Below are 27,726 nucleotides of genomic sequence, written 5' to 3' on the forward strand. Positions count from 1 at the left end.
TGGGAATTCAGGGTGGAGAAAAAGTAAGAATAGGCAATCTTAAATGCTCAGTTCTGTATCAGAAAATGATGAGAATGTCTTCAAAACATGAAAAAGTGCTTAAGTTTATTTTTCTCTTTCGTATTGAAAGATGTTCGTACAGAATATAACATTATTTTCAACTCCTTTTCCCCCCTGTCACTTGTCTGAGTTCATCCCAGTGTTGACTTTGGGGAGTTGCTAGGTGCCTTGAACATTTTGTTCCCTCTTCCAAGACTAAAGCATGAACTTTTATCGTTATCCAACTCCGTTTAATGACAAGTCTTTTGGATTTGAGGATTTCTGAAAGCTTGATTTTGTTTCAGTCAGGATAAAGTGAATGACTTGACTCAGGTTTTTGGGAAACTTCTGTGTGACTCACGCTGTATGTAGTTGACTTGAGAATTAATTCCGGGCAAACGGTGCGGGAAGAGAAAAGCTAGCTCCCTTTTGTTTTCATCCGTCGGCGGAGTTTGGAGACAGGAATCAAACTTGGTTTAATTTATGCGCCTCTAGGCACAAATCGGGGAGGATTCTGCCCGTCATCCTGAAACCCTTTCCTTAAATTTTATTTATTTTAATTGCGGATCCTCAGATTGGAACATTTACTTCCCTGGGTTAAATACAGAGCTTCTCCCGCCAGCTCCTGGGAGATTACTCGCTTCCTACTCTCGGAGAACAAAGTCAGGCTGGCTGGCAAGTTCAGAAGCAAATATTTCCCAGTTCCAAGGCAAAGGGGAGAGGAGGGGCGAGGGAGGGAGGGAGGGAGGGAGCAGGAGCTGGCTCGGAGCTCCGCTAGCAAGGCCTGTGGGAGCGCAGAGACGGAGGCCTGGCTTGGCTGGGCAGAGCACTACAGCGGCTCGCAGGCTGCTCCATCCACCAGCTCGGCTCTCTGCTGAGCCTGCCTAGGCTGACAATGAATGGCTGCTGCTAGTGCTGCTTGGAGGGCTAGGGGAGCAGAGCCCCTCCATTGAGCGACATCTCCTCTCCCCCCCCTTCTCTTTGCGCAGGTGAGAGCCACGTCGCCCCCCTCCCTTCCAGGAGACCTCACCACTCCAGGGTCGCCCCCCGCCCCACACTTTTAAGTCGGGGCACCCACCCGCCACCCTCCTTCCAATGCATGCACCCCTCCCCCCATTATCCCGGGTGTTTAAACTTTCCTCGCCCTCGCCAAGCAGCCCTCTAACCTGCCGGGTTCGCCCAAGGGGGGCGGCGGGGTGGGGGAAAGGGGATCCTTAAAATAGCAGCTGTTGCCTGCGCCGATTCCCCCCGGGTGGGAGAGGCCCCCTTTAGCAGCCCTCCCCGTCCCTCTCTTCCCCCCACCCTCCCTCCGTCCCCCTCCCTCCGTTGCACCCCAAACCAGACCCCAAGGGTGTGGAGGGAGAGAGGAGCTGCGCCCCTGGGCTCCCCTGCTAGGCCTCCTTGCAGTCGGCGACCCCTTAGCAAAGTGTGTGTGTTTTGGGGGGGGGTGTCCCCCTTGCCCCCCACCCGCCTTCGTCCTCCTCCTCCTCCTCCTCCCCGGACCTCACAAGCAACGTGGTGGCGCTCGCTGCCTCTCCCCGGCCTGCGCCTTCTCCTCCGCACAGGCTGGCTGGCCGGGAGGGCGCGGGCTTCCCCTCTCCGCAGGCCTGTCCGAAATCCCCCGACGTTCCCTGCGGGGGCTTTGTCCTGCTCCTCCTGGCCTCGCTCCCCCCCCCCCCGGGCCCGGCCGCCTAGAGGAAGGGCGCAGCGGCGGGGCCACCCTCGAGGGAGAAGTTTCCAGTGGGAGCCCCTTGGCGTTGCCAGGCGAAGAAGGCCTGGCCGGGCGGTTGGCTTGGAAACCCGGAATTCGGTGGCTTTCGGAGGATGCTTTTGGGGCCACGGTGGGGGAAGGGGCGCGGAAAGAAAGCGGCAGGGGAGAGGAGGAGGGGCGCTTCCCTTCCTCCTCCTCCTCTTCCAGCGGGGGGGGGGAGGTGGGGAGGGGGCAAAATGTTCCTTTTCCTGCAATGGGACCTTTCAGAGTTTAAAAATGGGGGGGGGGGTTCCAGGGGAAAAGTTCGAGAAACGAAACTTCAGAAACTTTCACTTGTGGGGCAGCAGAAGTTAAGATCGATACTGGTTCGAAGAGACCAGGCTGGGAATGGGGGGATTATTAACTGTTTTGGCGTGCACGTTCACTCGGAAATTGCAGTGTTACTCTCTCGCTGAGATTAATGGGAGTTTACTCCCAAACATAGACTTGGTTTACAACTTCCTGGGGTGGCGGGTGGGGAATTAAAGTTTTCAATGGTTGTTTTGGAAGGGGTGGGATTATGAGTATTTTACTTAGGTTAACTCCTTATGCACGTGGTAAGGGAAGGAGAAGGTCACAATGTGGCTCTGACTTGAGGATAGTTTTTGTTCTCTTGAAGATACTTGTGGAGGTGGTGCAGTATGTTCCTGATAAATGAACATTGTAAACAAGTTGCCACTGAATAGCTCACCATATGTTATTTGTTTTCTTAAGTCTTTGCTTTTCTCTCTCTCTCGCTCGCTGGATTCCAATTTGGCCTCTCTAAGTGCCAAGTTTATTCTACCAGAGGACACAATTGTTGTCTTGTCAACTTGTGACTTCACAACAGAAAAGAGTTGTAGTGTTACTTTTCATAAGCAGGTGAGCTATTCAAAAATAGTGCATGACGACTTTGCAGCAAAATTGGCTCTGAAAAGAGGAATACCACAGGTATATGGCATTGTATACATTGTTAACTGAGCTCCTCAGAAGGGCCTCTAAAAGTTAGGTCCTGCTGTAAATTGCAGTAACATCTTATATAGATTAAGGCTTTAATAAGAATATTCTGTCACAACTGAGGTCTGACTAATGGGAGGGAGATGGTCACAGACAATGGAACTCTCCAAAGATTACCTTACTGGTACTTGAAGCTGTGTATTATAGTTAGCAGTGTTGTTTAGAGCAAGGCTATATTATGCAGCCACAGTCCAAACCAAGTTCTGCTTCTAATAAGTTCTGCACAAACAGATAACAGCTCGTAGAACAGCTGCATGTCTGTCTATTCAGAAGTAAATCTTGCCAGGTTACATGGGGCTTCAAAGTAAATGTTCACAGGATTGCTGCTTTGGATCTATTTTATTTTTTCCTGTATACATAAATTAAAATAAAGATGAGCATCACAAACAATAAGCAAACAATTAGAGTACAGAAGTGGTCATTTTACAAAATTATTATGACTTACACAATCATTTAAACAGGTGTTGGTTGAGCTCCAGCAGACTCACTAGCCCTCTTGATGAATCAGTAGGGAGATCATATTTTTCAAAAAAAACCATTCACATTATGTATGGCAGACAGGTGTCAGTGAGATGGTCTTGGTGAGTCTGACCCCTGCTGAGTTGCAGTGTTGGGTCAATTTCTCAGAGAAAACTGTCTGCTGTGCCTTTGATATATACCCCTTAATTGTAAATCTGATTTAAGAGGCCAAGTGCTGTGCAACTTCCATTTATGCCACTATCAGCAGAAAGACTTTAAGATCCATGTGTAGCACTGAGCTCTTCTGTTCTAAGGGGTTGGACAGGAGGGCTAATGCTGAGTCTGGGATGATCAGATGGCACAAAATATCAGCTATTATTCTAAATATATTCTTGTCAAAAGATTTACTCCCTGGGGCATGACAGTCATAGATGAATTAAGGAACCATCCTTCTTGCACCCTCTTCAGCAATGAGGAAAGGTGACACTGAGGAGAGATGGCACTGTTAACTCAGTGAGGGCTGACAGCAGTATAGTTCTACTTGCAGATTTGAGCTTATCTTCCCTGAGCTTGGCAGAAACCCTGTGAAGTCATGCCATCACTATACTAATGACTTGTAGCTCTACTTCTCCATAACAGCTATGTCAGTAGAAGCTGTGCATGGTATCGTTCTGGAGCAGCTGTCCAGGTTAGGGGAGGTAAGCACCGCTTTGCAGTGGTTCCAATCCTACTTGGATAGTAATTTCCAGAGGGTGATACTTGGGGAGTGCTTTTTGGCCCTGTGGAGCCTTCAATGTGGGGTTCCTCAGAGTTTGATTTTATCCCCCATGCTGTTCAACATCTACGTGAAACCACTGAGTGGGGTCATCCAGAGTTTTGGAGTACATTGTGAGCAATATGCTGATGGCACATCTGCAGGTGTGGCAGTGGAGGTGTTGGACCGTTGTCTTGCCTTGCTAATGGACTGGATGAGAGCCAATAACTGAAGCTCAATCCAGATAAGACAGAGGCACTGTTAGTGGATGGTTCCCTGGGCCAGATGGATGGGAAGTTGCCTGATCTTGATGGAGTTACTCTCCCTTTGAAGTGGGTATGCAGCTTAGAGGTACTTCTGCATCCGTTGCTGTTGCTTGAGGCCAGGTAGCTTCTGGTGGCCTAGCTGCACCCCTCTCAGAACAAGAATAGCCTAACTTGTGTTGCTTATGCTCCGGTGACCTCTAGGTTAGATTACTGCAGCATGTTATATGTGGGGATGCCTCTGAAGATGGTTCAGAAACTTCAGCTGGTGCAGAATTCAGCAGCTAGGTTGCTCACAGGGGCAAAGTGACTTGAGCACTTCCAATTAGTTTCTGGGCCCAATTCAAAAGTGCTGGTTTTGATCTATATACCCTTAAACAGCTCAGGACCCCAGCACCTCAAGAACTGACTCTCCCCATATGAATTAACCCAGACCCTGCAATCATCACCTGAGGCTCTTCTTCATATGCATCCTCTGCAAGTCCAGAGGGTGGCAACATGAGAACAGCCCTTTTGTGAGATAACCTCCCGCTTGTGGAATGCTCTCCCCAGGGAGGCTCACTTGGCACCTTCATTACATATCTTTAGGGGCCAGGTGAAAAAGTTCCTCTTCTCTTAGTTCTTTGGTTAATTATGCCTTTTAAACTGTGGGAAGGGGTTATTTTTTGTCATTATGTTATGTATTTTTGTGTTTTTATACTGTAAACCTCCCTGTGATCCTCAGATGAAGGGTAATATAGAATCATGATCATCATCTGGAGCCTTCTGTGGGTACAGTGGTGGAGTGGATGAGGGCCAAAAAGATAAGCTGGAATTCTAGAAGACAGAGGCACTTTGAGTTGGTGGTTCTTGTGTCTAGGAGATTGGCCATTTATCTGTTCTGCATGGGGCTGCAGGGAATCAAACTGTTGCCTTGCTCTCCCCGGCCTCACCTCCCTGCTTGCTTTGGCTTTAACTCTTGTTCATCTGTGACAGAAAGTGTTCTGGTTCAAGCAGGTGAAGATTGAGTAACTGGTTCAGCAGACCTGAACCAACTGGTTCAGTTCCAGTTCATGTATGAAAACTTACTTGTCATTTACATACGTGGAGTTATTCAGCAGTGCAGTATTGGATCCTTAACTCCTTAACTCTGTATGGTTACACATACTGGATAGAAAAACTGTGCAGGGGTGGATACACAGGAAAAAAACACTTGGTGATCTGGATTATTTATCCTAAGAGATGTAACAGGAGTGAATCGATTCCTTTTAAGAATTATGTTCTCTTGGTGGTTTCCACCCATCCAGCCCCATGTTTCTGGATTCCCTCTTTATTGTCTCATGGAGAATAAGGACACTGGGAGGCTGCTGGACTATGTACTTGCTGTCTGGGTCCCTGTAAACCTAATTATCACAGAAGTAGCCTGTTTGTCAGGGATCTTACTGTTTAATCAACAACTATTTGCATCCTGACCCATAGGTCAAAGGTTAGAAAGATTGGGTTTTGACCACTTTAATAGGGACACAGGCTGCTGCAGTGCTGAACCAAGGGGGAAGCATGTTGCAGTGCACATTCATTTCTTCCTCTCCCTGCCTATTTCCTCCGCTGAGCTGTAAAGCTTCAGTCTCTGTCCTGCCTCCTGCTTTCCAGACAGAGGGCAGAGTATGGAAGACAAATTCAAAATGTGTAAAAACTCTCCCAGTTATTGGTTTCATATATACATGGTAAATTCTGGTTGTGGCAACTGCATGTATCATTGCAGTGTTGTTGGTGTTGTAGTTTTTAGTTAGAACCTTATTACCTGAACTGTAATGAGTCTCGAGGGGCTTGTGTGTTCTGTTCACGTTCATTGAAAATTTTCTGATAGTCAAATAAATAGTTGGTTTGGTGTTGAATTTAAATCCCTAGTTCTATGAAATTGCAGTGCTCCAAATTAGCGGGCTCCGGCATCCATTGTGATCTTTGGGGATGTGACGTTCCATTGTAAGGAGGCATATCTGAGCCTGGGGTATTGTCCTATTCAGTGGCTGTAGGGCCAAGTGCTGGCAGAGAGAGCTTAATGTGTTAATATGGTTATATAATGATGCATGTTACCAAAATAAATTGCAGATGCATTTGTACATTGAATATGATTTTCAGTTTTGGCCGTTTCATCTTAAAATTGTAGAACTGGAAAAGATGCAGGGGTGGGCAGAATATAGAAGGCCTTTCACAGGAGAAGAAAGTAAACCTACTGAGAGCCATTGGAATAGATAACCAACACCTAGGTGAGAATATGAGTCATTTCTGCAAATCACAGCTAGATTGGAAAATCGGTTTTGTTCTTTCACTTATTATAACTGATGGATTCACTTATTAAATTAACACAACTGCCCTACCCCCACGGTACAGTTGCCCTGTGATACTGCTTTGCTACAGAAACAGGACAAAGAGCCAACATATAAGTAAGTTCAAAAGAGGACAAGAGCAATTTATGAGTGATAGAAATATACCGGTAGGCAGAAGCCGTCTAAGATGATTGGGGTAGTGTGTCATTTTGCTGAAAGAGTCCGTAGTCCTGAAATTGCTGAAGGTTGAAAAGAATACAAGAGCAGGTTCCTTATTAATAAGCTGAGCAGTTAATGTTCCCTGTAGCAGATTTTGGGCACACCCAAGATGGTCATGTGTACATTTGCCCTAGCCTAGACACTTAGAAGAATTCTGCTGTAACATATGAATAATATGGTTATGCAAGAGTAGTAGAGTTTTTTTAATGTAAGAAAATAGTTTGAGGTAAAACATGGAGCATGGAATTGGCTTTGTTCCCTGATGAACAAACAAAGAGAGAGAGAGGAGGAATATTGGAATTTGACAGGGAAGAAAAACTAGATTATTTACTTTAGGAGATGTTTGTGACTTCCCTGTGATGGAATATACACATCTCATACAGACTTCTTAGGCAAGAAGGAATTTCAAACAGGCTGGCAGAGTTTTCCCTTCCTGTGTGGCCAACAAGGAAACTCATTGGGTGATGAATGAGAGAAGGATCTTGTCGACTTTTTTTTAAAATAAAAAAATAAACCTGGACTGCTGAGAGGTTAGTAGCCTGAGTTTTGATGTTGGCCATAGAGGAGGGCTCTTTTCCTCCATGGCTAGCATGGATATGTAGGATAATAAATGATAATTATTGCATAATAGTAACTTTTGTAAACTTACTTACAAGGCTGCTCTTGTATATCCTTCCATCCTCCCAAGCATTTAAACCTGGCAATACCCAGCCACCATAGTTTGTCCTTGGTGGATGAGTCTGTCCGGAAGAAGGATGATCTTAAGAATACAATGAGGATGCGGGTGTGTTTGGAGTCTTGGATGAAGAACATTAATAGAGTGAAGCCTCTGAGTGGCCCTATAATGTCTCAGTATAAGCTCATGGGCACAGGTCAGGTTGTCTACGTATAAACAAATAAGGCAAGAGGCAGTTCAGTCACCAGGTCTGCTGCTGGTTGGTTATTTTTCCAGGTTCTGTGCTTCTACTACTTTGGTTTCTGTATTGATTCAAGTGTAAAAGGAAGCCACAAAGTCCTACGCATTAATTTGGTTCCTGTTGGCTTTGCCAGAAAGAAAGGAAAAAAGGTAGAAGGTTGTTGTGTCGGTGAAACAGTGAGGCATTTGTTTTATACTCACAAAGGTTGCGTAGTCAAGGGAGATCTTATGTTGTTGCTGTGACAGACTTGGGTTTTATATACACAGAAAGAAACTTGGGACAGGAAGAAGCTAGGAAATATTAAGGGCTGTTGAATTATCTTTTGCCAACCATGGCTGGAGTCAGCATCATTTGGGGGCAGGGGGTGAAGTCTGGTGCTCTCATATTACAAAATTTAACATCTACTTGCCTTATCCTCTTAAATAACTTACAGCATCTCTGTGTGTGTTCTGTCAGTAACAAGAAAATTAACAATCTTAAATAGTAACTTCTAAGCCTGGGAGACAGAAGCAAAAATACTCTTCTTTGCGAGCTGTGCTATGGTCACTGTCACTAAAGTATCCAAACACAAAACGTTCTGTGATTTACGCTGCCTGCATAACGAAGAGACCAGCCCAGGTGCCAGCAGGCTTGCAATCCCTCAGATACACGGCAATAACTTTCTGAGGTTACTAAATTGCTCAAGGTTCTTAGAGCGCTTCTTTAACAGAAGCATTGGGTTTCGTGAGAAAATGCCTTTCCTTGTTAATCTGCATGGCCCAATCCATTTAGTGCTTACTTAGAAAAAGGTACCGCTGAGTTCTCTACTCCTTAAAAAAAAAGTTTATTCATGCATTTTCCAATTTATGAATTCACTACTCCTAAGTTAAGAGTTCAATTAGAGCACATGATTATCTAGTCCAGTTTCTTGCCTCCAACAGAGATCACAAAGCTCAAAGCAGGGCATCATGGAGAGAGCCCTCCTCTGAAGTTTGTCCCCTAGCACCTGGTAAACTAGAGAGATACTGGCTCTGAATATGGAGGCTCTGTGTTCACTCTTTACAGCTACTTCATTTAAGGCAAGTCATTTCTGGAAATAACTTGCCAGACTTGCTGCTTAAGCCACCCAAGGACACAGGCTGATCAGACTTCTTGTAGGCTGTAAGCAGTTGGTACCTATCTGCAAGGCTGAACTTCTGGTTATAATCTTTGCTATGGGCCTAACCCTTGGGTACCTTTCACAACACACAACTCCAAAGGAGTAAGGAATTTGGTATCAACAGAAGCTATCCTGCTTTACTGAGCAGAAACTCTTAATTGATGGAAGCTTTGGTCATTTGATTCCATGATATTGTTGGGGGTTAATGAGGAATTGTGGGAAGCTGCTGTGTTATGAGTCACACGGTACTCCCACACCTTGCCTCCCATTCCCAATCCCAGCAAAAGCATGTTAATGGGTTTCCTGCCCTTGAGTTGTTAACATGTGTGATAAGCCTATGTGAAACTGCTCTCTGACTTACTTTTACTTTGGTTTGCTAGCATCCAGGCCCAGGACTTGAAGTTAAGGCTGTCAGTTGAGCTATATTTTAATTGGCCTTTTGCTCACTAAATTACTCCAAAAAGAAAGTGGGAGAGAGAGAGAGATGATCTCTGCTTGCAAGGCAACTTTAAGATCTCCTGGGGGCAAAAGTGAACTAGCTTTTGTGAGAGCCAGGCAGTGAAACTGATGGGGGAAATCATATTTTTTCTGATAAGTGTATCCATAGAAATGAGAGAAGTGAAATGTGTTAGCTCATAAAAATACTAGGTGAATGTGAATAGTTCCACAAACCATGGCTGAGTAACTGAAGCCTCATTAATGTGCTTGCTAACACTGGATTACTCTGAGAGCAGAGTCATGTTCCCATAGGGACTTACTTGGTGGATAAGTGCTTTGCTGCCATAGCACAGAGCAGAATAACATTCTGGAGAAGCTATGATACAAGACACACTCAGTCTTCTCTTCAGTCATTTCACGCTGATATGCCACTGATTTTTGCCCCAAACTATTTGCTTTCTAGATAGGAAATATCACTGAGATTTAGCCTTCATTTCTCTATTTCAGTGACTGGCTGAAGGTTAACAATGTGGGACTCTCAACATGGGAGTCACAGGTCAGTTACTAAGCAAGGTGAGAACCAGTGCAGTGGCTAGTGTGTTGGGATTAGATTGGGCAGACATGGATTCAAATCCCCTCTTTGCCACAAAAGTCACTGGGTGACTTTGGGCCAATCACTATTTCTCAGCCTAATCTATTTTGCAGGATAGGGGTTCGAAATTAGCAGGGCATCAGGTGCATTTTGCGCCTAAAGATTCTCCATTTGCGAGCACCTCAAAAAGTCTGGGTGTCATTTTTTGCACCTGGCTGACACTCAGGGATTACTGAAATGTATGTGTTTTGAAGCCTCGAAGTATATGTTAAGGACAGTCAATATGTTAAGGTATTTAACAATAAAGAGTAGAGTGTTATGAAAACTGAACCATGGTACCAATATTTTTATTGTAAACAAATTAAACATGTATTAACAATTTCTGCTAAGAATGTGATATTAACTGTGTGTTACCTATGTGAATTGCGTATTAGTTTATGACTATCAAAATAATAAAAATAAAAAGTGTTTCTGACCCATCCCCCACCCATGGTGACTAGGCATTCTGTTTTGGCGCCCACAACCCAGGTCCCATAAGCCATTTGACTCCTAGATTTTCTATCACAGTTTCTAATACTGAACTTGTGAGAATAAAAGTAGGGGTGGGGTGACCATGTACTGTATGCCAACCCAAGCTCCTTGGAGGAAGGGAGAGGGGAATGAAGGAGGCAGGTGCTCTGTGCAAATCCAGAAAGATCAATGCCTCACCTTTTAAAACCCTTTAAAAACCCCACTCCCAAAATGAAGGTCTTCCATAGGCAATTTATTGGAAAGTTCCCCATTCTTGAACTCTAAGCTGTTTTAACTGTAACATTACCTTCTCCCACATATTTCCAATGAAATTACTCCAGTTAACGGGGTAGACGTTTGCCTAACCACACATAGATTTTAATCCTACATTCCTTCAGACTGTCTTGATATCTGAGCACTGCTAGGCATGAGGGATCCTTGGTCACACTGGAAGAAGAATCATAGGGGTTTTTCCCTGGCAGCCCCTGGGTCTTTTATTCCATAGTTCACTCTTATGTTAGTATATAAATCCTCTCTGGTCCACTGGCTCTGGTGCACATTCCCTTCTGAAGAATGAGGAGGTATCAGGTGTCTAAACCAGGTGGCTAGCAGGAAGGTACAAAAGAGCAGAGGCTTCCTGAGTGACATTAGAATAATGAGAGAGAGAGAGAGAGAGAGAGAGAGAGAGAGAGAGAGAGAGAGAGAGAGAGAGAGAGAGAGATTTCTTATACTGAATGAGTCTATTCTAGGATAAGTTGTGAGTTAGTCCTGCTTAACAGCTGCTAGTTGAGCCCTAGCAAATGATAAGCTGATTAACTTTGAGCCCTCAGTTGAAGAAACATACACATACACAATTCTCCAGTACTATAGATGGCAACCATTTGTCAGAGAGTGGGCCTAGCAGTTAATGATCAGTGAGCACCTGAAGCTCTGCAAGAAGGATGGCTAACCCATGGCCCGAATCTGGTCCAGCAACTCACAAGAAATGGCCCCTCTAGCCCTGGAAACATTTATCTCCCAATCAGATCAGGAGATCTTTGTTCTGTAGAGAGGAATCTCTAAAGAGCTGATACAGCATTTTTCTCCTGATTGAGAGATTTTTAAAATCCCTCTGCCTGCCCTTTAGAAAAGACATCTGAAAATCAGTCAGTGGGATCTTTTATCTCCTATTTCAGACCTAAGCACCACAGTGTTGAGACTGGAGATAAGCCCTCCAAATTGAAGCTGTAGAGTCTACCTCTATTGTAGCTAACCTTTTAAATTCAAGGATAGGAATTCACTGGGACCTCCTGTATGGAAAAGCTGTGGTAAGAAACTGTCTGTAGGCCTCTGTTTTGGGATATCAGTTAAAAAGCAAGAGTCATGATATGGGAGTTCAGTAAGTGGATAATTTAGAGCCTTAAAGGTTTTATTTTTTCCTAATCTGGTGAGGTAACTTTGGAAGAGGGAGAGTTTGATGAGGAAAATAGCACAGTTAAGGAATGGTTAACCCTGGTTCCAGGTTTTTTTTGGGGGGGTGGAGCTGCTATTTTAAAAATAAAATATAATAAATAATAATAATGTATTTCATTTAGTAAATTCATATCTCCATACAAGTAATACAAAACCCCAAAACAAATGTGTTCCATGCTTAAAGGCAAGCAACTACAGAGTTCTTTTTTGGGGCACATGAGTTCAGATTGTACTAGAACTAATAATGTACAAGAACTTATACATGATTTTGATTTTTTTTAAACCCATAAAGTAATACTTAAATATACACCAGCACTGAAGAGAATACAGTATGGTTCAATTCTGTTTGCTAAAAGATGCAAACTTAAGGTAATTCATCTGTCTTGAAAAAAGCATAATGATAGGTTTAAAACAGAAGTTGACTGAGTATGTTTTTCCAGCTAAGTGATACAGCCTTGCTGAATCAATGACTCAGTCGCACAGAGTTAACACAGAAGCTATAAAATATCAGAACTACTACACTGTCGAGTTTGAGTGCCTGATACACATATTTTGTGGTGTGAAATTTTCTAAAGTAGAAACTATCTCTTCAAAGCCAAATACGTCCTAACAATTCACTCCGCTCCTCCTGCCTCCTAATAAGGAAGTTTCGTTGTCAATTTGAAGAATAAAGGTTAGGGCAAGGTTTAGCTCCATAGCAGCAAGCTTAAATTTTAAACTATTAATACACTGTAGATTTAACTACTCAGAAGTAAGTAGTTCCATTTCAGAATTAAAGCACAGAATGTCAGCAGTGAGTGATGATGTCTCTGAAATACCTTTCCACTCTTCTAAAGTAATCTCTACCTCCAGTTTTTCTAAAATAAATGAAGGAAGGAAAGCTTGAGCATGCTTTCAGTAAGGAACTCCGTGATCTGGGGCAGTTCCCCGGGGGGCGGGGGGGGGCTCTAGTTTCTGATGGATCTCTGCTAGAGACAGCAAAAGCTGCTACAATTTCAGCTCTTGTGATGAGAAGCCTGTGTTTTGTTTCTGCACACCATTTTGGAAATTGAGGATCCAAATTATATTCCCTACCTCTTTTAAGGTGCTTAGAAATACAGTAACCTTCGAAATAAAATAGGCAAACCATCAACATGCCCCCTCAAAGGCAAATAAAACCCAGGCAACAAAAGCAGACAGCCCCACCAAACAAACAAAAGTCCAAAAAGTTAGGCAAAATACACATTCAGACAAATAGCTAAATGAAAAGGTAGACAAAGCATTCCAATGGGCAGACAAGAGGCATTATGAGGAAAAGGAGGGTAGAATGCCTTGATAATGCCTATATTTTTCCGGCCAGTCCAAGGACACCCATGGGGTTTTTTGGGGGTGGGGGGTGGTTAAAACCATTTTAAAAAATGACAAGGGCAAGAAGGCCTTGGTGAGTACAAACAATCTGAGGTTGCCATAGTGTCTGTGAGCACCTCATTGGGGGTTCCACTAGCCTTACACTCATTCTTGTACAGTGGTACCTCAGGTTAAGTACTTAATTCGTTCCGGAGGTCTGTTCTTAACCTGAAACTGTTCCTAACCTGAAGCACCACTTTAGCTAATGGGGCCTCCTGCTGCCGCCGTGCCCGATTTCTGTTCTTATCCTGAAGCAAAGATCTTAACCTGAAGCACTATTTCTGGGTTAGCGGAGTGTGTAACCTGAAGCGTATGTAACCTGAAGCGTATGTAACCTGAGGTACCACTGTATTGTTCAAATTATTGCAGAATATGTCTTATTATGTAAACCAATATATCCTATCTGAAACAGAATAAACCTCTTAAGGATACATTGGACCCTGCACCCCGATCTCTTCGAGGGTCCCCCAAATGGGGCCGGGGTGGGGGGCTGCAGAGGGAAGAAAGAGTAAGTCCCATTTGTGCAAACAGAAGTCTGTGAGCAGGTGGGGGCATTGCAGTTAGATGTCGCCCACCACTTTTAAAACATACTGCTAAAATAAGCTGTTCACATACACAATAATGGCGTAGTGTCTTTTTATTATTTTATATGGCATGCAATTAAAAAGGCTATACAGAATACTAACAAATAAGTAAAGCAAATATAAGGACTTTCAAGTCCCATTGAAAGCCACCGGATTTTCCCGGACATCACTGGAATTTGAAAGGTGGAATTGCCGTCAGGTGGGGGTGGGAGGTGGATTTCCGAAAGGCGGCACTTTGTCCTGGATCTTAGGCAAGTCAATTAGAAAATTGTGGGGGTTTTGCATTTTCGTGGTGGTCTGATTTTTACTTTATGAAATATGGCAACCCTATGTAAGCTAGACACAACCAGTTTTCGGCCCCGTCTGCACTATATATTTAAAGCAGTGTCTTAACACTTTAAACAGTTATGGCTGCCCCTCTCACCCCAAAAATCCAGGAAAGTGCAGTTTGTTAAGGATGCTTAGAGTTTTTAGGAAACCCCTATTCCCCTCAAGAGCTACAATTTCCAGAGTTCCCTGGGAAAGAGGGGTTGATTATTAAACTACTGTGGGAATTGTAGGTGTTTGAGGAGAATAGCTCGAAAAAATTCATACTAGGGATTTTTCATTTGCATGCCACGCAGATCTGCAAAATTTTCAGTTTTTCGAAAATAGGCAGTTCTTCAAACTGCTAGTAATGTGGGACACTCAGTGTGACTCTGCATGGGAGGTAAAATGTGATTCCTGAGCTGCTCATCCCATCTCCAAGTGCCATTTCAGGCACTGTTTTGCACCCAGCCTTTAGCATGCCAGGGGATTTTAAAAAGCAGCAGTCACAGTGCAGTATCTCCAGAGCTCATCTTGCGTTTCCCACCCCCCCTCTCTCGCTCTCTGCAGCCTCACAAAGTAATATGTTCCCTCAGTGCGCATTGTGACAGACACATTTTAAAACTAACTAGGGCACCTCTTCTCCTCAGTAAAAATGTACATTCATTTTTAGTATTTAACATTCCACCCAGCATTAACTTGCCCCCACAGTTGGCAAGTGTGAAGGAATAAAAAGCACATGACTGTTTTGTCTGTTTTTAGCAAAAGCTTTCATTTAAATTCATAGTGTTTCTTATCTGCAGCACACATGCTGTTTGTCTTAAACAGACAATACCCATGATTCAAAGCTCCCTGTGCCCTGGGAGGGACGGATCCATACGCTCGCTCTCAGGGTTCTGTCCCTTCTTAGAGCTGACAATAGAGAAGCCTCGCTGGGCTTGTGGATCAGCAGTGCTGGGTTCCAGCTTGTTTACCCCATGTGGCTGGCGGGGGGGGGGGAGAGTGGAATAGCAAAAGCTGCCACTTCCCATTATAGTTTGTGTCTGCATGTCTCTTCCAACACAAGCAATGTTTCACCAGCTTAGACAAACAAACACAAACCTTTCCTGGCTAATGAAGAGCTATGTTTTAACCTTGTCACTTTTCCGTAATCTGGACAGTGCTTGATAATATGAAAATAAACATCAGAGAAACGAGTTCTGAAGTTTTACATGGTTATGCTATAATACCTGTGACAGCTAACTGCTGAGTGTTATCAGCATCAGGCTAGTGTAAAAGGGGTGGATCATTCAATCAGGACGTTATGCACGTTATGTCTTTCCTGATTGCTAATAACCACAGGACTGTAAAAGGTTTATTATATGCAAATGATCCCTTGTGGTAGAAGGTTGCTGCTACAAGTAGAAGCAGTGTTGCTCACTCCTTGTAGCACATTCAACATCCATGTGTGGCTATAATAATATACAATATATGCCCACTGGCATACAGTATCCAGTGGTACCTCTGGTTACGTACTTAATTCGTTCCAGAGGTCCGTTCTTAACCTGAAACTGTTCTTAACCTGAAGCACCACTTTAGCTAATGGGGCCTCTTGCTGCCGCTGCGCTGCCGGAGCACAATTTCTGTTCTCATCCTGAAGCAAAGTTCTTAACCCGAGGTACTATTTCTGGGTTAGCGGAGTCTGTAACCTGAAGCGTATGTAACCCGAGGTACCACTGTATATGTCATTGGGTATTCTTCACATACCATCTGTTCATGTTTCTCTCTTGCACGAGGAGGTGCCCAGTCACTTGCATCCCTAATTTTGTGCTTCTTTATGGTTTTGAGTTTGCCAGTTGTTCATTTATAGCACAGTACTTTGAAAGGGGGAAAGTCCTGTGTAAGTCAAACACACAGTTGTGAAAAGAATACTGGCCGGCCAAGGATGGAGTAGTAGATATTCTACAGAACCACACTGAAAGATGTGCCCATTTGCGAAGGTTGCTGGAGCCATCTTGATTTGCCAATATTGGAATGTAAGCCCCACTTTGTTAATTGGATATGCACCACCTTTCCTGATACAGTTGACAGCAACTTACAGAAATAAAAGAATACAGTAAAAGCAGTACTGTGCAAAAAAAGCAAACAATGAAAACCAGCAATAATGCAATTTCAGATCAGTTGCAACTGGCGTATAATTTAGTCTGTCTGGTCTCTGTGGTCAGTTTGGATTTAGAGGATGGTTTGATTCTGGAAACAGAACGAAATGACCTTTAGGTTCTTTCAAAACCAGCAGTGCTCTCATCAAAAATTCTTGGAGGACAGAGACATTTCAGCCCTCAAGCGCCGATGCTTTGCCCTCATTGAGCCTCTAATCCCAGGATTATTATTTCAAGTTTTTTGTTTGTGAGCTACTAGGGTTATAGCCCATAATCACATTTGTGAGCTGTTCATTGGTCACATCTTTGCCCTCTATTCCTGGTTTACTGTCCTCTATGATATACTGTATTAGAGAGAATTTTAAAGGTGCTTAATATAAGCCCCGCTTGCCAAGTAACAATCAGGTGCTCAATTTTAAGGCTCCTAGTTGTTCCTTTTCAGTCACATCTTTACAGGCTGCACATCTGACGTCATATACAACATCAGGTGTAGGGCAGGTGGGTTTAGTTTGGGGAAATCTGTCCCGAAGGCCAAATTAGGACCCCTGGCAAGACTCAATTAGACTTGTGGGCTGCAGGTTCCCCAAGCTACTGTTCAAGGCTAATCTGAGATGCATGTTAGATGTGGAGAGTTTCCTGCCACAAGAGGCTGGACTTAAATGGCATTCTGACTTCCCTTCTATCACTACTAATCCATGATTCAGAATATATGAAGAGCAACTATTTGAAGCTTAGCCTTACAAAATAGCCTAGCTAGTAGCTTCTGCTGAAAGGCTTCCTTTGTTGCAGAGTGTGCAATTCTGTTTTTCAAGTTACTGAATTCCTTTGCCTTTTCCAAGGCAAAATGTTGACGGGCCAATACCTGTGGAAGTTGCATCACATGTCTGCTATAACAATAGGGTGGATGCATGCTTTAAGGAAACATAACATTTTCTTTTAATGGACTAGTCAGTCAGTGGACTTAATGCAGCATTTCTTTTAAAAGGATGGGGTTGGGAAGAGTGTTGGCTGAGACGTCTGTCCTAAGCGCTTGCACCTCTCTGACCTTAATGACATAGGTACTTCCTCTTCTGCTCACATTACCTGGCCAAGAAAGAAACTTGTACATTCAATAACATATCTTTGTTTATATCCACATTTTGGCCTGAGGCTGTCACAAGCTTGGGTATCCAGACGTTTTCTGCAAGGAGGGATTCTTTTCCTATTGAAAGTAGGCTTCCCTGTCTTCAAGACTTCGCCCACTCTCCATTAAGTCACTCACCACTCAGGTGGATATTTTACTCCCCCCCCCCCACAGCGGTGTGTACAAATAATGCTTAATCAATGCAACCATAATGAAATTATTCCATAAACACAGACTTCAAAGCAGCTACAGTGGAACCTTGGTTTTCAAGCGTCTCGGAAGCCGAACGATTCAGAACCCAAATGCTGAAAACCCAGAAGTATTTGCTTCTGCTTTTGAACACGCCTCAGAGGTCGAACGGCTTCCGCTGCAAGTTTTTCCATTTTTTCAATGGATTTTGCTGACTGCCCATTGATCCTTGGTTTTCGAACATTTTGAAAGTAAAACTGTCTTCCAGAACAGATTACGTTCGAAAACTGAGGTTCCACTGTATTTTATTTCCTGTTCCCGTCCCGTCCACTATGCAGAATTCCAAACCCTCTTCTTGTTCCACTGGCGCCTCGCTTTGTTTTATATGTGGGCTGTTTTAACTTCCCTCCTGATGGGGAATGTGTCCTCTCTATGCCTGGCTTCATAGCATTCTTAGTTTAGCCAAAATTGCTAAGTCAGTCTTGCGCTTGGTGTGTCACAATACTTCTGACTACTGAAAGCTGGAAAAGATCTGTAACGGAATGATGTTGCCATTTCTAGAAACAGCACATAAAATAGTTGATTGGGTGGCCAGCGTATTTTTCCCCCCTCTGCCACCTTTTCAAGGCAACCCTTCCTTTGCCAGACAGTATGAAGGGGGACCTACCAGGGAGTAAAAGGAAATGGATAACCTCTTCCCTTTCCCCGATGTTCCCTCTTTTCTCATATGTGCCTTTCCATGCTGGACCCATCTACAACCCCACTGGCTCCTTCTTCCCTTTGCAGCTCACCTACCCAAGTGAAGAGAAGGAGAGGATGGCTCAGATTCTCCAGATGGAGATCCCCAACTTTGGTAACAGCATCCTGGAGTGCCTGAATGAGCAGCGATTGCAGGGCCTGTACTGTGACGTCTCGGTGGTGGTGAAGGGGCATGCTTTCAAGGCACACCGAGCTGTGCTGGCGGCCAGCAGCTGCTACTTCCGGGACCTTTTCAACAACAGCAAGAGCACGGTGGTGGAGCTTCCTGCTGCTGTGCAGCCCCAGTCCTTCCAGCAGATCCTCAGCTTCTGCTACACCGGCCGCCTCAGCATGAACGTAGGCGACCAGTTCCTGCTAATGTACACGGCTGGCTTCCTGCAGATCCAGGAGATCATGGAGAAGGGGACTGAGTTCTTCTTGAAGGTCAGCTCGCCCAGCTGCGATTCCCAAGGCTTGCACACCGAAGAGGCACCTTCCTCTGAGCCACAGAGCCCCGTGGCCCAGACCTCCACCTGGCCCTCCGGCAACACCCCCCTGCCCCTGGTCTCTCGCGTAAAGACAGAGCAGCAGGAGTCGGACTCTGTCCAGTGCACATTTGTGGTTAAGCGGCTCTGGGAAAGCAGCCAGAAGGAAGGGGGAGGCGGAGGCGGAGGTGGAGGCGGCAGTAACGGCAGCCGGAAAATGGCCAAGATCTCCTCGCAGCAGGAGCTGAGCGGGGGTAACCGACAGGCACAGCAGCAGCAGCAGCAACAGCAACAGCAGTCTCAACAGCAGGGGGCGCTAACGGGAGGCAGTGGAGGGGCAGGCGTGGTCAGTGGCCCCAGCACATCAGACCAGACGAGCCCTGGTACCTCCAGTGCCTACACTAGTGACAGCCCCAGTTCCTACCACAATGAGGAAGACGAGGAGGAGGATGCTCCCGAGGAAGGCTCTGACGAGCAGTACCGGCAGATCTGCAACATGTACACGATGTACAGCATGATGAATGTAGGCCAGACGGGTGAGTGGCAAGGGCAGAGTGGTGGCAGACAACATTCCTGTTCAGCTTCATACCTGTAGGAAGGGAATTGGTTCAAGTTGCCCACCTGTGATTTGGGTTTTAAAAAAAAAATCATTGCAGAGATACATTATGCGGAAAGTTACTGGAGGCTGAGAAAATGAGTGTGTTAAAACATTTAGATCTCACCCTTCTGGTGCAAGAGCGCCACTCAGGGTGACGCACAAAACCTTAAAATCTGCACTTCTATTAAAACAGCAATATAAAACAAGTTGACAGAAGAGACTGGGCCAGCAGTTGAAACCAAAACATATAAAAGCCGTTCAATAAAAGTCTGCTGAATTCAAGCAGTCTTCAACAACGGGGAAGCGGCAGTCTGATATCTCAGCTGGTTAGAGCATGGTGCTGATAATACCATCGCCATTTCGATACTTTTATGGGACAACTGCATATTCCTGCATTGTAGGGGGTTGGTAGGGTCCATTTCAACTCTACAAATCTGTGATTCTAAGTGCCAACCACACTTCACAGGACAAGGCATTCCACAAGCTGGGTGCAGCCACTGAGCAGGCCCCCATCTCTCATCCCACTCAAATGAATTTTCACTCTCCAGGGGAACCTGTGGAGTTGGATTGGCTCATTCTGGGCCTCTTCACGTTTCACAGCAGAAGTATGTACATGGTATTCATCATGTGTCCACTTCTGCCTGGTGAAATCTGAGATGGGGGCATTGTCATCCACCCCTTCACACAATACACGGCAGAAGTGCTGCAGTTGGCCTTGACACCCCAGCTTGTTTCCATGGGTGTTCTTGTGGTGTTAAAAAGTTGCTGCTTTCCATACGTTAAGTAGTAGTGGAAAATTGCTAAGTATTTTAGATGGCATGTAGCTGCCTCTACTGTGTGAAGCACTCCCTGAGATATTGAAAGCTGCCCCTGGGGCAGAGTATCTGTATTAAAGAGTCATTTAATTCTCCATTTCTCACAGCCTGAGAATGAGGACTTGGAGGTGTGGCTTGCAGGGAAGAGAGTGGCCAGGGCTTTGAAACTGGGAGCAAGCAAAGGTGGCCTGGGTTTTCTAGGGGTTAATTCCATGGGTGACTTTTACCTTGGGTTCCAGCCATCACTATGGCCTTGCATGTCTGTGTGGGATAAGGCTGTCTTTGTGCCTTCTGAGTCTCTCTTTCCAGCCCAGTTTCCCATGGCCAAATACTCAAGACCCTTGAGATTTAGTCAGCAAAAATGTGCACTGAAAAGAGCAGATGTAGCAAGGAACTTAATAAGAACTTAAGAGCTCTGATGGATGAGACCAAAGCCCATCTAGTCAGTGCTCACACAAACCAACCAGATGCCTAGGTGAAGTCTACAAGTACAGCAAGAGGGCAGTAGCACTGTCCCGCTCATGGTCCACAACACACTGTCTCTCATATTAAACACATAGCCATTATGACTAGTAGCCATTTACAGTCTTATCCTCCCATTATCATTTTTAATCCTCTTATGGTTAAGCTTCATAGACCTAGAACTATCATATATGCCTTAGTGACTCCTGGGCTAGACTACTGTAATGCATTCTACATGGGTCAACTCTTGAAGACTGTTCAGAAGTTTTGGCAGAATGCTGCTGTTGCTGCTGCTCAGCTGGCCTTCTTGTATAATATTTGTATAACATACTAAGAATTTCATAGAATCACAGAATCGTAGAGTTGGAAGGAACCACAAGGTTCATCTAGTCCAACCCCCTGCAATGCAGGAATCTTTTGCCCAATGTGAGGCTCAAACCCATGATCCTGAGATTAAGAGTCTCGTGCTCTACCGACTGAGCTATCCCAGCAATCACTGTCTGCTAATTTATTGCCTTAAACAGCCACAGTCCTGATCACAGAGAACATATGACCCATCTACTGAGGAGGCCCTGCGGAAGTTTACATCTCATATGTTCAGCATCCACAAGAAATCTCTGTTTGAGTTCTAGTATTCTAGAATGCCTTCCCGTTGGCTCTGCCTTTAGCCTGCCCCCCTGCCATCCTTTCAGAGGCAATTTAGGACTGTTCTAATCTTCATTTGATAGGTGACTCATTACTTTTGATCTACTCCATTTGTGCGTTTGTTGTGTTTGCTAGTTTAAAATCATTTATGTTGTTTGTACACCATTTTGAGAAACGGTATATAATCAAATAATAATAGGAGGAGCATTAGTAAAAATGCAGTGTAAGCTGTAGTATCATTGTAGTTCAGACATAAGCCTTCTATGTAGCCTTAAGAAAGTTGCTCTTGTCAGCCTCACCGACCTCCTTCACAGTATTTAATAAGGCTATAACAATTCTGCCTTAAGGGGGGTTGTTGTAAAGATGGCTGTGAATTTTTAGAAAGCACTTCGGGAAAGTGTCCTATAAATATGATGTACTATGCTCCTGACAGGTTCCTGCTTGAGATGAGCAGTGCAAACAGAAACATAAAGTCAACCAGGCCTTATGGATTATTGATCTTTTGCCACCTGTCAGCATTTCATCTCCCTGCATCCCATTGAATAGTGTGCATCTAACCCTTTTCACTGACTGGAGATCCCTGTGGCAACAACAGCAATGAGCTCTCCCCACTTTCACTTTTATTGAAAAGATAAAAACACATAAGCTTCCAAACAGCTTTCTGTTCTTGTGAGTGGAGGAAATAGTGAGAGGAGGAAAAGAATAGTCTTCCGGAATATATGTTTGTGGTGGGATGTCACACAGGTATATACTTGTTGAGATTCCACAGCTTTAAGCTTCATTCCTTGCTTGCTTTTCACACATTTTCTTCGTGTTTTCCCTCCTCGCCTCCCTTCTCCTTTTCGCCCAGCAGAGAAAGTGGAAGCGCTGCCAGACCAGGTGGCCTCCGAATCTCGCAACCGGATACGGGTGCGGCAGGATTTGGCTTCGCTGCCCGCTGAGCTCATCAACCAGATTGGGAACCGGTGCCACCCCAAGTTGTACGATGAGGGGGACCCAGCTGAGAAGCTGGAACTTGTGACAGGTAAGATAGGTGCCTCAACCTGTTGGGGGTCAAGTGGGGGGCAGGGCGGAGAGTGAGAATGTAGGTTTCAAGCCAGTTGCAGTCAGGAGGAAAAGTCTGGCTTGCTTCCTAAAATTAATCCCAGTCGGGTGGATTAGGGCCTTGTTGGCAGGATGAAGTGGCAGTTTCTCCCACCCCAAAGAGCAAGGTGATCCTGATTGTTAGCCTACAAAATACTAGAAGATCCTTCAGGGGGGCTTCCTCTCTCAGATTAAAAACAACAACTAGTAAATCAGGTACCACAGCTCTTGTGGTAGCAGGTTGCAAGCAGTAGTCAAGAGGGTGGGGCTGCCTGAATAGCACCCTGAAGTAATGCATGTGTATGTTACATAGAAATTGACTGGGCCCTATGCATGCGCATGGCCTCAGAGTCTGATTAGGCCTTGAGATGATCCTACCAGGGCATCCCAGCTTCCAGCCCCTTGTACCTTTGTTCCGTGGCATTCTCTGATCAGTTAAAAGGAGCTGGCGGGGACCTTGCCATGCCCCATTGCTTTAGACAAAGCATACTCCGTGAGCACTGTTTCGAATTAGCGGGAAAGACTTCAAACTCTTGATCTAAGGACTATTGGAAAGAAAGCCAGAAAAACAGGAAATCAATTTGTAAATCTTGCTTATGAGCTAATCCAGCTTTTGGCTTTCCACTGCCCCGCACTGCTGCATCTCTTACAGGCTGGTGCCCAGCACTGGGATAGGAAGGAGAGAAACTGTGTTGGTACCCAAGCTAAGTAAGTCATATCCAGCACATGCTATATCCCGCTCAGAGCTATCTTGGGGGATTTGGTTCCTGCTGTTGGCCTTTCCTTTGCACGTGCCAATATACTTGCTCTGTCTGTACTGTGGGGAGTGAGTTGCTCAGTAGCCTAGCCTCTGCTGGGACCAGCACGTCAAACTTTCCTTTCACACAGAAGTGAACTTCCTCTTTCTCAGGTTATTGGTTTGAATCTGTCTTCCCAACATCCCCAATTCACCAAAGTTACTAGCCACAAGCACGTCCCCAAAATGTCCGTATAAAGTCAGCAAGAGCATTAGAATTGGCCCTGCCTGGATCAGGCCAATGCCCATCCAGTCCAGCATCCTGTTCTCACAGTCGCCAACCTGATTCCTTTTGGAAGCCTGCTGATGTTGTGTGCTCTCAAAAGCCACTTGTGCAGCTGTGTTTACAGGATGGGACCAAACTCACCCAGGAGTTAATGACTGTTAGCCAACTTTGTGCTTGCCATAGTTCTACACCAGCAGTTCTCAACCTGTGGGTACCCAGATGTTGTTGGATTACAACTCCCATCATCCCTGAGCTCTGGCCTTGCTAGCTAGGAGTGATGGGAGTTGTAGTTCAACAACATCTGGGGACCCACAGGTTGAGAAAGGCTGTTCTACACGGAGTTGGAAGCTGAGAATGGCTGGATGGATCCCATTATAATTGTTTCTTGTTGCTTCCAGAAAGCATCTGGTACTGCACACAAGTGATTAGGTGGCTTATGGGTCTGCACCCAAGTTGAAAGCTTGTTGTTTTCACAACAGGCCTTGTCTCTTTTCCCTGCCTAGGTACCAACGTGTACATCACCCGGGCACAGCTGATGAACTGTCATGTCAGTGCTGGGACACGACACAAAGTGCTTCTCAGACGACTACTAGCATCTTTCTTTGACCGGTGAGTGAGCCTCCCAGTGTGTAGGAAAGGGGGAAAGGCTCTATTTTGCTCTGTTTCCAGCCCCTTTTTTGCCACACCATTTCTTTCTGCTTTTGAGGCAGGACTTCTGGGCTTGAGGAGTCCTGCCAGAGCAAGAGGCGAGGCAGGAGCTGGAACGGCTAGGAGTGGACAGTTAAAGGTGGGTGGGTGGAGAACAATAAGATGCTGCTGGTAAAGGATTTAAATGCTTTCTCTTCCTCACCGCTTGCCAGGAACACCCTTGCCAACAGTTGTGGCACTGGAATCCGCTCCTCCACCAATGACCCTAGCCGGAAACCCCTCGACAGCCGGGTGCTGCATGCTGTGAAGTGTGAGTGTCTGCCTTAATAGATCCTTCTGCGGTGGGGAGGGAGCTTAGGAGTATATTATTACTGCTTTCTTGAAGGGCATGAGGTGGGAAATTTTAGCTGTGTGTCATATGGTCAATAGGCAGAATATCCTATTCCACCCTATTGGAGCACTCAGATCCGTAACGATTCCAGCAGCAGAAGCAAATACAGAGCTGGAAGTGGGTCCTTTGTCTCACTCAAGGCTGTGGTTTTAAGATTTACTGTGCTGTAAGTCATAGCAGGCTTCCACCAGCATATCGGGGGTCTTTGCTGGCTTGGGCAGGCGTTGGTGTTTGGGTTCCCGAGCGGCAAAGAGCTGTGAGGATATTGATTCCCAGTTGCCGCTATAGCGACCCTGATCCGGGCTCACGCCCTTCTTCTCTTCCTCAGTTTATTGCCAGAACTTTGCCCCCAACTTCAAGGAGAGCGAGATGAATGCAATTGCTGCTGATATGTGCACGAACGCGCGGCGCGTTGTCCGCAAGAGCTGGATCCCCAAACTGAAACTACTGATGGCCGAGGGCGACACTTACACCACCTTCATCAATGACACTGGCAAGATGGAGCCAGACATCATGGGGGTGGAGCACAGCTTCGAGACGGGCAGCCATGACGGTGACGCAGGCACCTCCACCGAGGGCCTCCAGTAAAAACATGCCCATCTCTTTCCCCCGCCCCCAGTCAATGGTTTTTATTTCCTAATTTGATTTTTTGTAGAATCGTTTTTCCACCTTTATTTCATTTCTTTCCCCCCCTCCCCCGCCCGTTGTTGGTTTTTGTTTTTGTTTCGGCAGAGGAGAAAGAGCATTGTGCCTTCTCCTTTAAATATATATATATACATATATATATATTATTAAACATGGGCCTTGCTTCCTCAGGTGCCACAGGTAGTACGAGCTCAGAGGGGAGGTCTTGCTGCTGCATTGGCAGTTCTGGCTGGCATTTTCTCCCCCGTCCCTTCCCTCTGTCCTTGTTGTGCTATTAATTGTTCTTAGATATATATTTTAGTAGATTTTTTTTTTTTAATACCAAATCCATTTGCAAATGGAGGCCATGATCCAGGGAGGTCTTATCCCAGAGTGCTGCCTCTTTCTTCATCAGATCGGGTTCTCTCCAGACAGGGCTCTCTCTAACTTAGACTGATCATCGTCAAGCCTTTTCCTCAGGTTCATACCAGAGAGTGGGAAAATCCTAGTGCCATGATAAATGAGAACAGGGAAGGGACTGGGCCCCAGTGCTGTGGTCATGGTATCCTTACTCATCTTGGCTTCCCTCCACTCTTGCCTAGGTATGATCAAGGTCTTGCACAGCATGGCAATTCCACCCCTGCCGTTCTCAGTACACTCCCTTTTCCTTACTCTTTTTTCTCTCTTTCTCTTTCTTCCCTTCCCTCCCTCCCTCCCTCCCTCTCAGACATACCTCTCCCTACTTTTTCTGTCTTCTAGACCTTATGTACCTTCCCCATCTATTATCTGCCTTGGAGGTTTTGACCAGCCTAGCCTACTGAACTGAGAACGTGTACGGCAAATCTGTTTGGCAGTGCAGCCTTTCCATATTTTGAGTGGCACAGAGTCATGAAGGGAACAAGGAAGGTTCTCACCCCCGCACCCAAACCCACCCCGCAAAAAACCCAAATTATACATGCAGGTCTAATGTAGCTCTGATACCTCCAATGTTTCCTAAGCCTAGTGTTCTCTCTGAGGTGTTTAGTTTAAACGTGGGGTGCAATGTGCAAACTATTCACTTTTCAGCCAGTCTGTGGAACAAATAGCAGCACTGCTGATTGAAAGGCCAACCTTTTCTGCCACTTCAGCTAAATTGGCTCAAATGTCACAAGGTTTGGGAATCAGGTTTTGAAGGAAGAGGAAAGCCAAGGGAGAAAGCATCACGTTCTTTTTTCCTAGAAGTGCCAGAAGCTACCCAGTATGCAAGGCTGCCTTTGACCTTAGCTCGCCTCCCAGCACCAGGTAATGAATCATAGTGTGAAATTTTGCCTCTTTCCTTCCCCTGCTCCGTTAGTGATGCTTCCGAGTCATATTTGGTGCATAGCAGAGGAGCCAACTCCTAGGGGCCAAGGTCCCTTTGCTCCCCCCATAAAATATTTGATGTAGCCCCCCCCCAAGTTGATAGGCATTGTAATCCAAATAGTGTGTGTACACTAAGTCATGTCATCGATTATGCAGCCCCCCCCCCATTTTATTCAAGTTTGCACCCCTGGTGCATAATGAAGAACTCCCATCCTTGGGTTCATAGGGATGTTTTGAGATGGAAACTACATTTAGATGGGAAGCAAGCACATTTAGGTTCTACCCTGATTGCAGCAAAGCTCCTCTCCCTCTTTCTGCATTTCTGTCTGTATGGTCTAAGAAAACGACTTTGAATTACATTGCGAGAATCTCTCTCCTGGTTATTCTTACTAGAAAACAAAGTCTGCAATTCTCTCAGGAAACGGTTGGCCTTCCTTTGAGCAAATCAAACTGTGAAATGAGGCAATGGGTGGCAATCTTTTTTTTTTTAAAAGGAATTACAGCTTTTTAAAGAGGGTGGAAACTCCTGCCCATGAATTTCCAAGAGAATAAACTCCAGAGCAGTAGTTGTCCCTAGTAGCAAAAAGATGGCAAATGCTGTGACATCTTGGAGTCTAACTGGCTTATTATTTCAAGCTGGGCTGGCTATCTCATGTCTACTCATCTGTCAGTTGACGCAGGCCTGGTCTGGGGAAAGTCCCGTTTCTCTTAAGGGAGGGCTAGCAGTGGTCGCCTGGGCTCAGGCCACTGTTTCTTTGTGAAGAGGAAGCGAGACTAAGCAGGCCCAGTTACCTCTTGTGAAATAACTCTCTTATAATTTTTAATAAAAGTTCTAGTGGGTAGTACCAACTCTGTACTGGATATGTTACAGTCAGAGTTGCAACACTCAGATTCCACCAGGTCTGTTGTGGAGATCAGTAACAAAAATTGAACATGTTGTCACGAAAAGGGCTCAAAAGCAGCCTAGCCTATAGAGAGCACTTTGCTCTCAGTGCTCCTAATTACCGTATTTTTCGCCCTATAGGACGCACCGTCCCATAAGGCACACCTAGTTTTTTGGGGGGGAAATAAAGGGGAAAAAATTATTTCCCCCCCCCCAGGCGCGGGGCTGGGGCGGGGGAGGCCCGAGCTTCCCCCGACCCCAGTCCCCAAACAGGCAGCTCTCTGCAAGCCGTGGGAGCCCAGCGGTGGCTCCCGCTGCTTGCTGAGAGGTCCGCGAAGCCTGGACGCGCTGAGCTCAGCGCGCGCCGGCTTCGGCATGCAGTCAACTCTCCGCAAGCAGCGGGAGCGCTCCCGCTGCTTGCGGAGAGGTCTG

At 45.5% G+C, this 27,726-nt stretch overlaps 1 protein-coding gene across 4 annotated transcripts; it reads left to right on the forward strand.

Moving 5' to 3' along the window:
* NACC1 (nucleus accumbens associated 1) lies at nt 1-26,896 on the forward strand. 4 transcript variants are annotated; one of them, XM_081899249.1, is made up of 6 exons: nt 1-1,028; nt 18,346-19,318; nt 22,153-22,326; nt 23,887-24,016; nt 24,268-24,365; nt 24,775-26,896. In XM_081899249.1, the coding sequence occupies exons 2-6, from the start codon at nt 18,376-18,378 to the stop codon at nt 25,032-25,034; spliced, it is 1,605 nt and encodes a 534-aa protein (XP_081755375.1). In that variant the 5' UTR covers nt 1-1,028; nt 18,346-18,375; the 3' UTR covers nt 25,035-26,896. The 4 variants fall into 4 exon arrangements, with proteins under 4 accessions (XP_081755375.1, XP_081755376.1, XP_081755377.1 ...); XM_081899250.1 differs by having other exon boundaries at nt 3-1,028; nt 22,156-22,326; XM_081899251.1 differs by having other exon boundaries at nt 8-1,028; nt 23,911-24,016.
* Nucleotides 26,897-27,726: the final 830 nt, after the last annotated feature.

The sequence above is a fragment of the Podarcis melisellensis genome (assembly GCF_964234715.1).
Source record: "Podarcis melisellensis genome assembly, chromosome: 2".
NCBI classification, from domain to species: Eukaryota; Metazoa; Chordata; class Lepidosauria; order Squamata; family Lacertidae; genus Podarcis; species Podarcis melisellensis.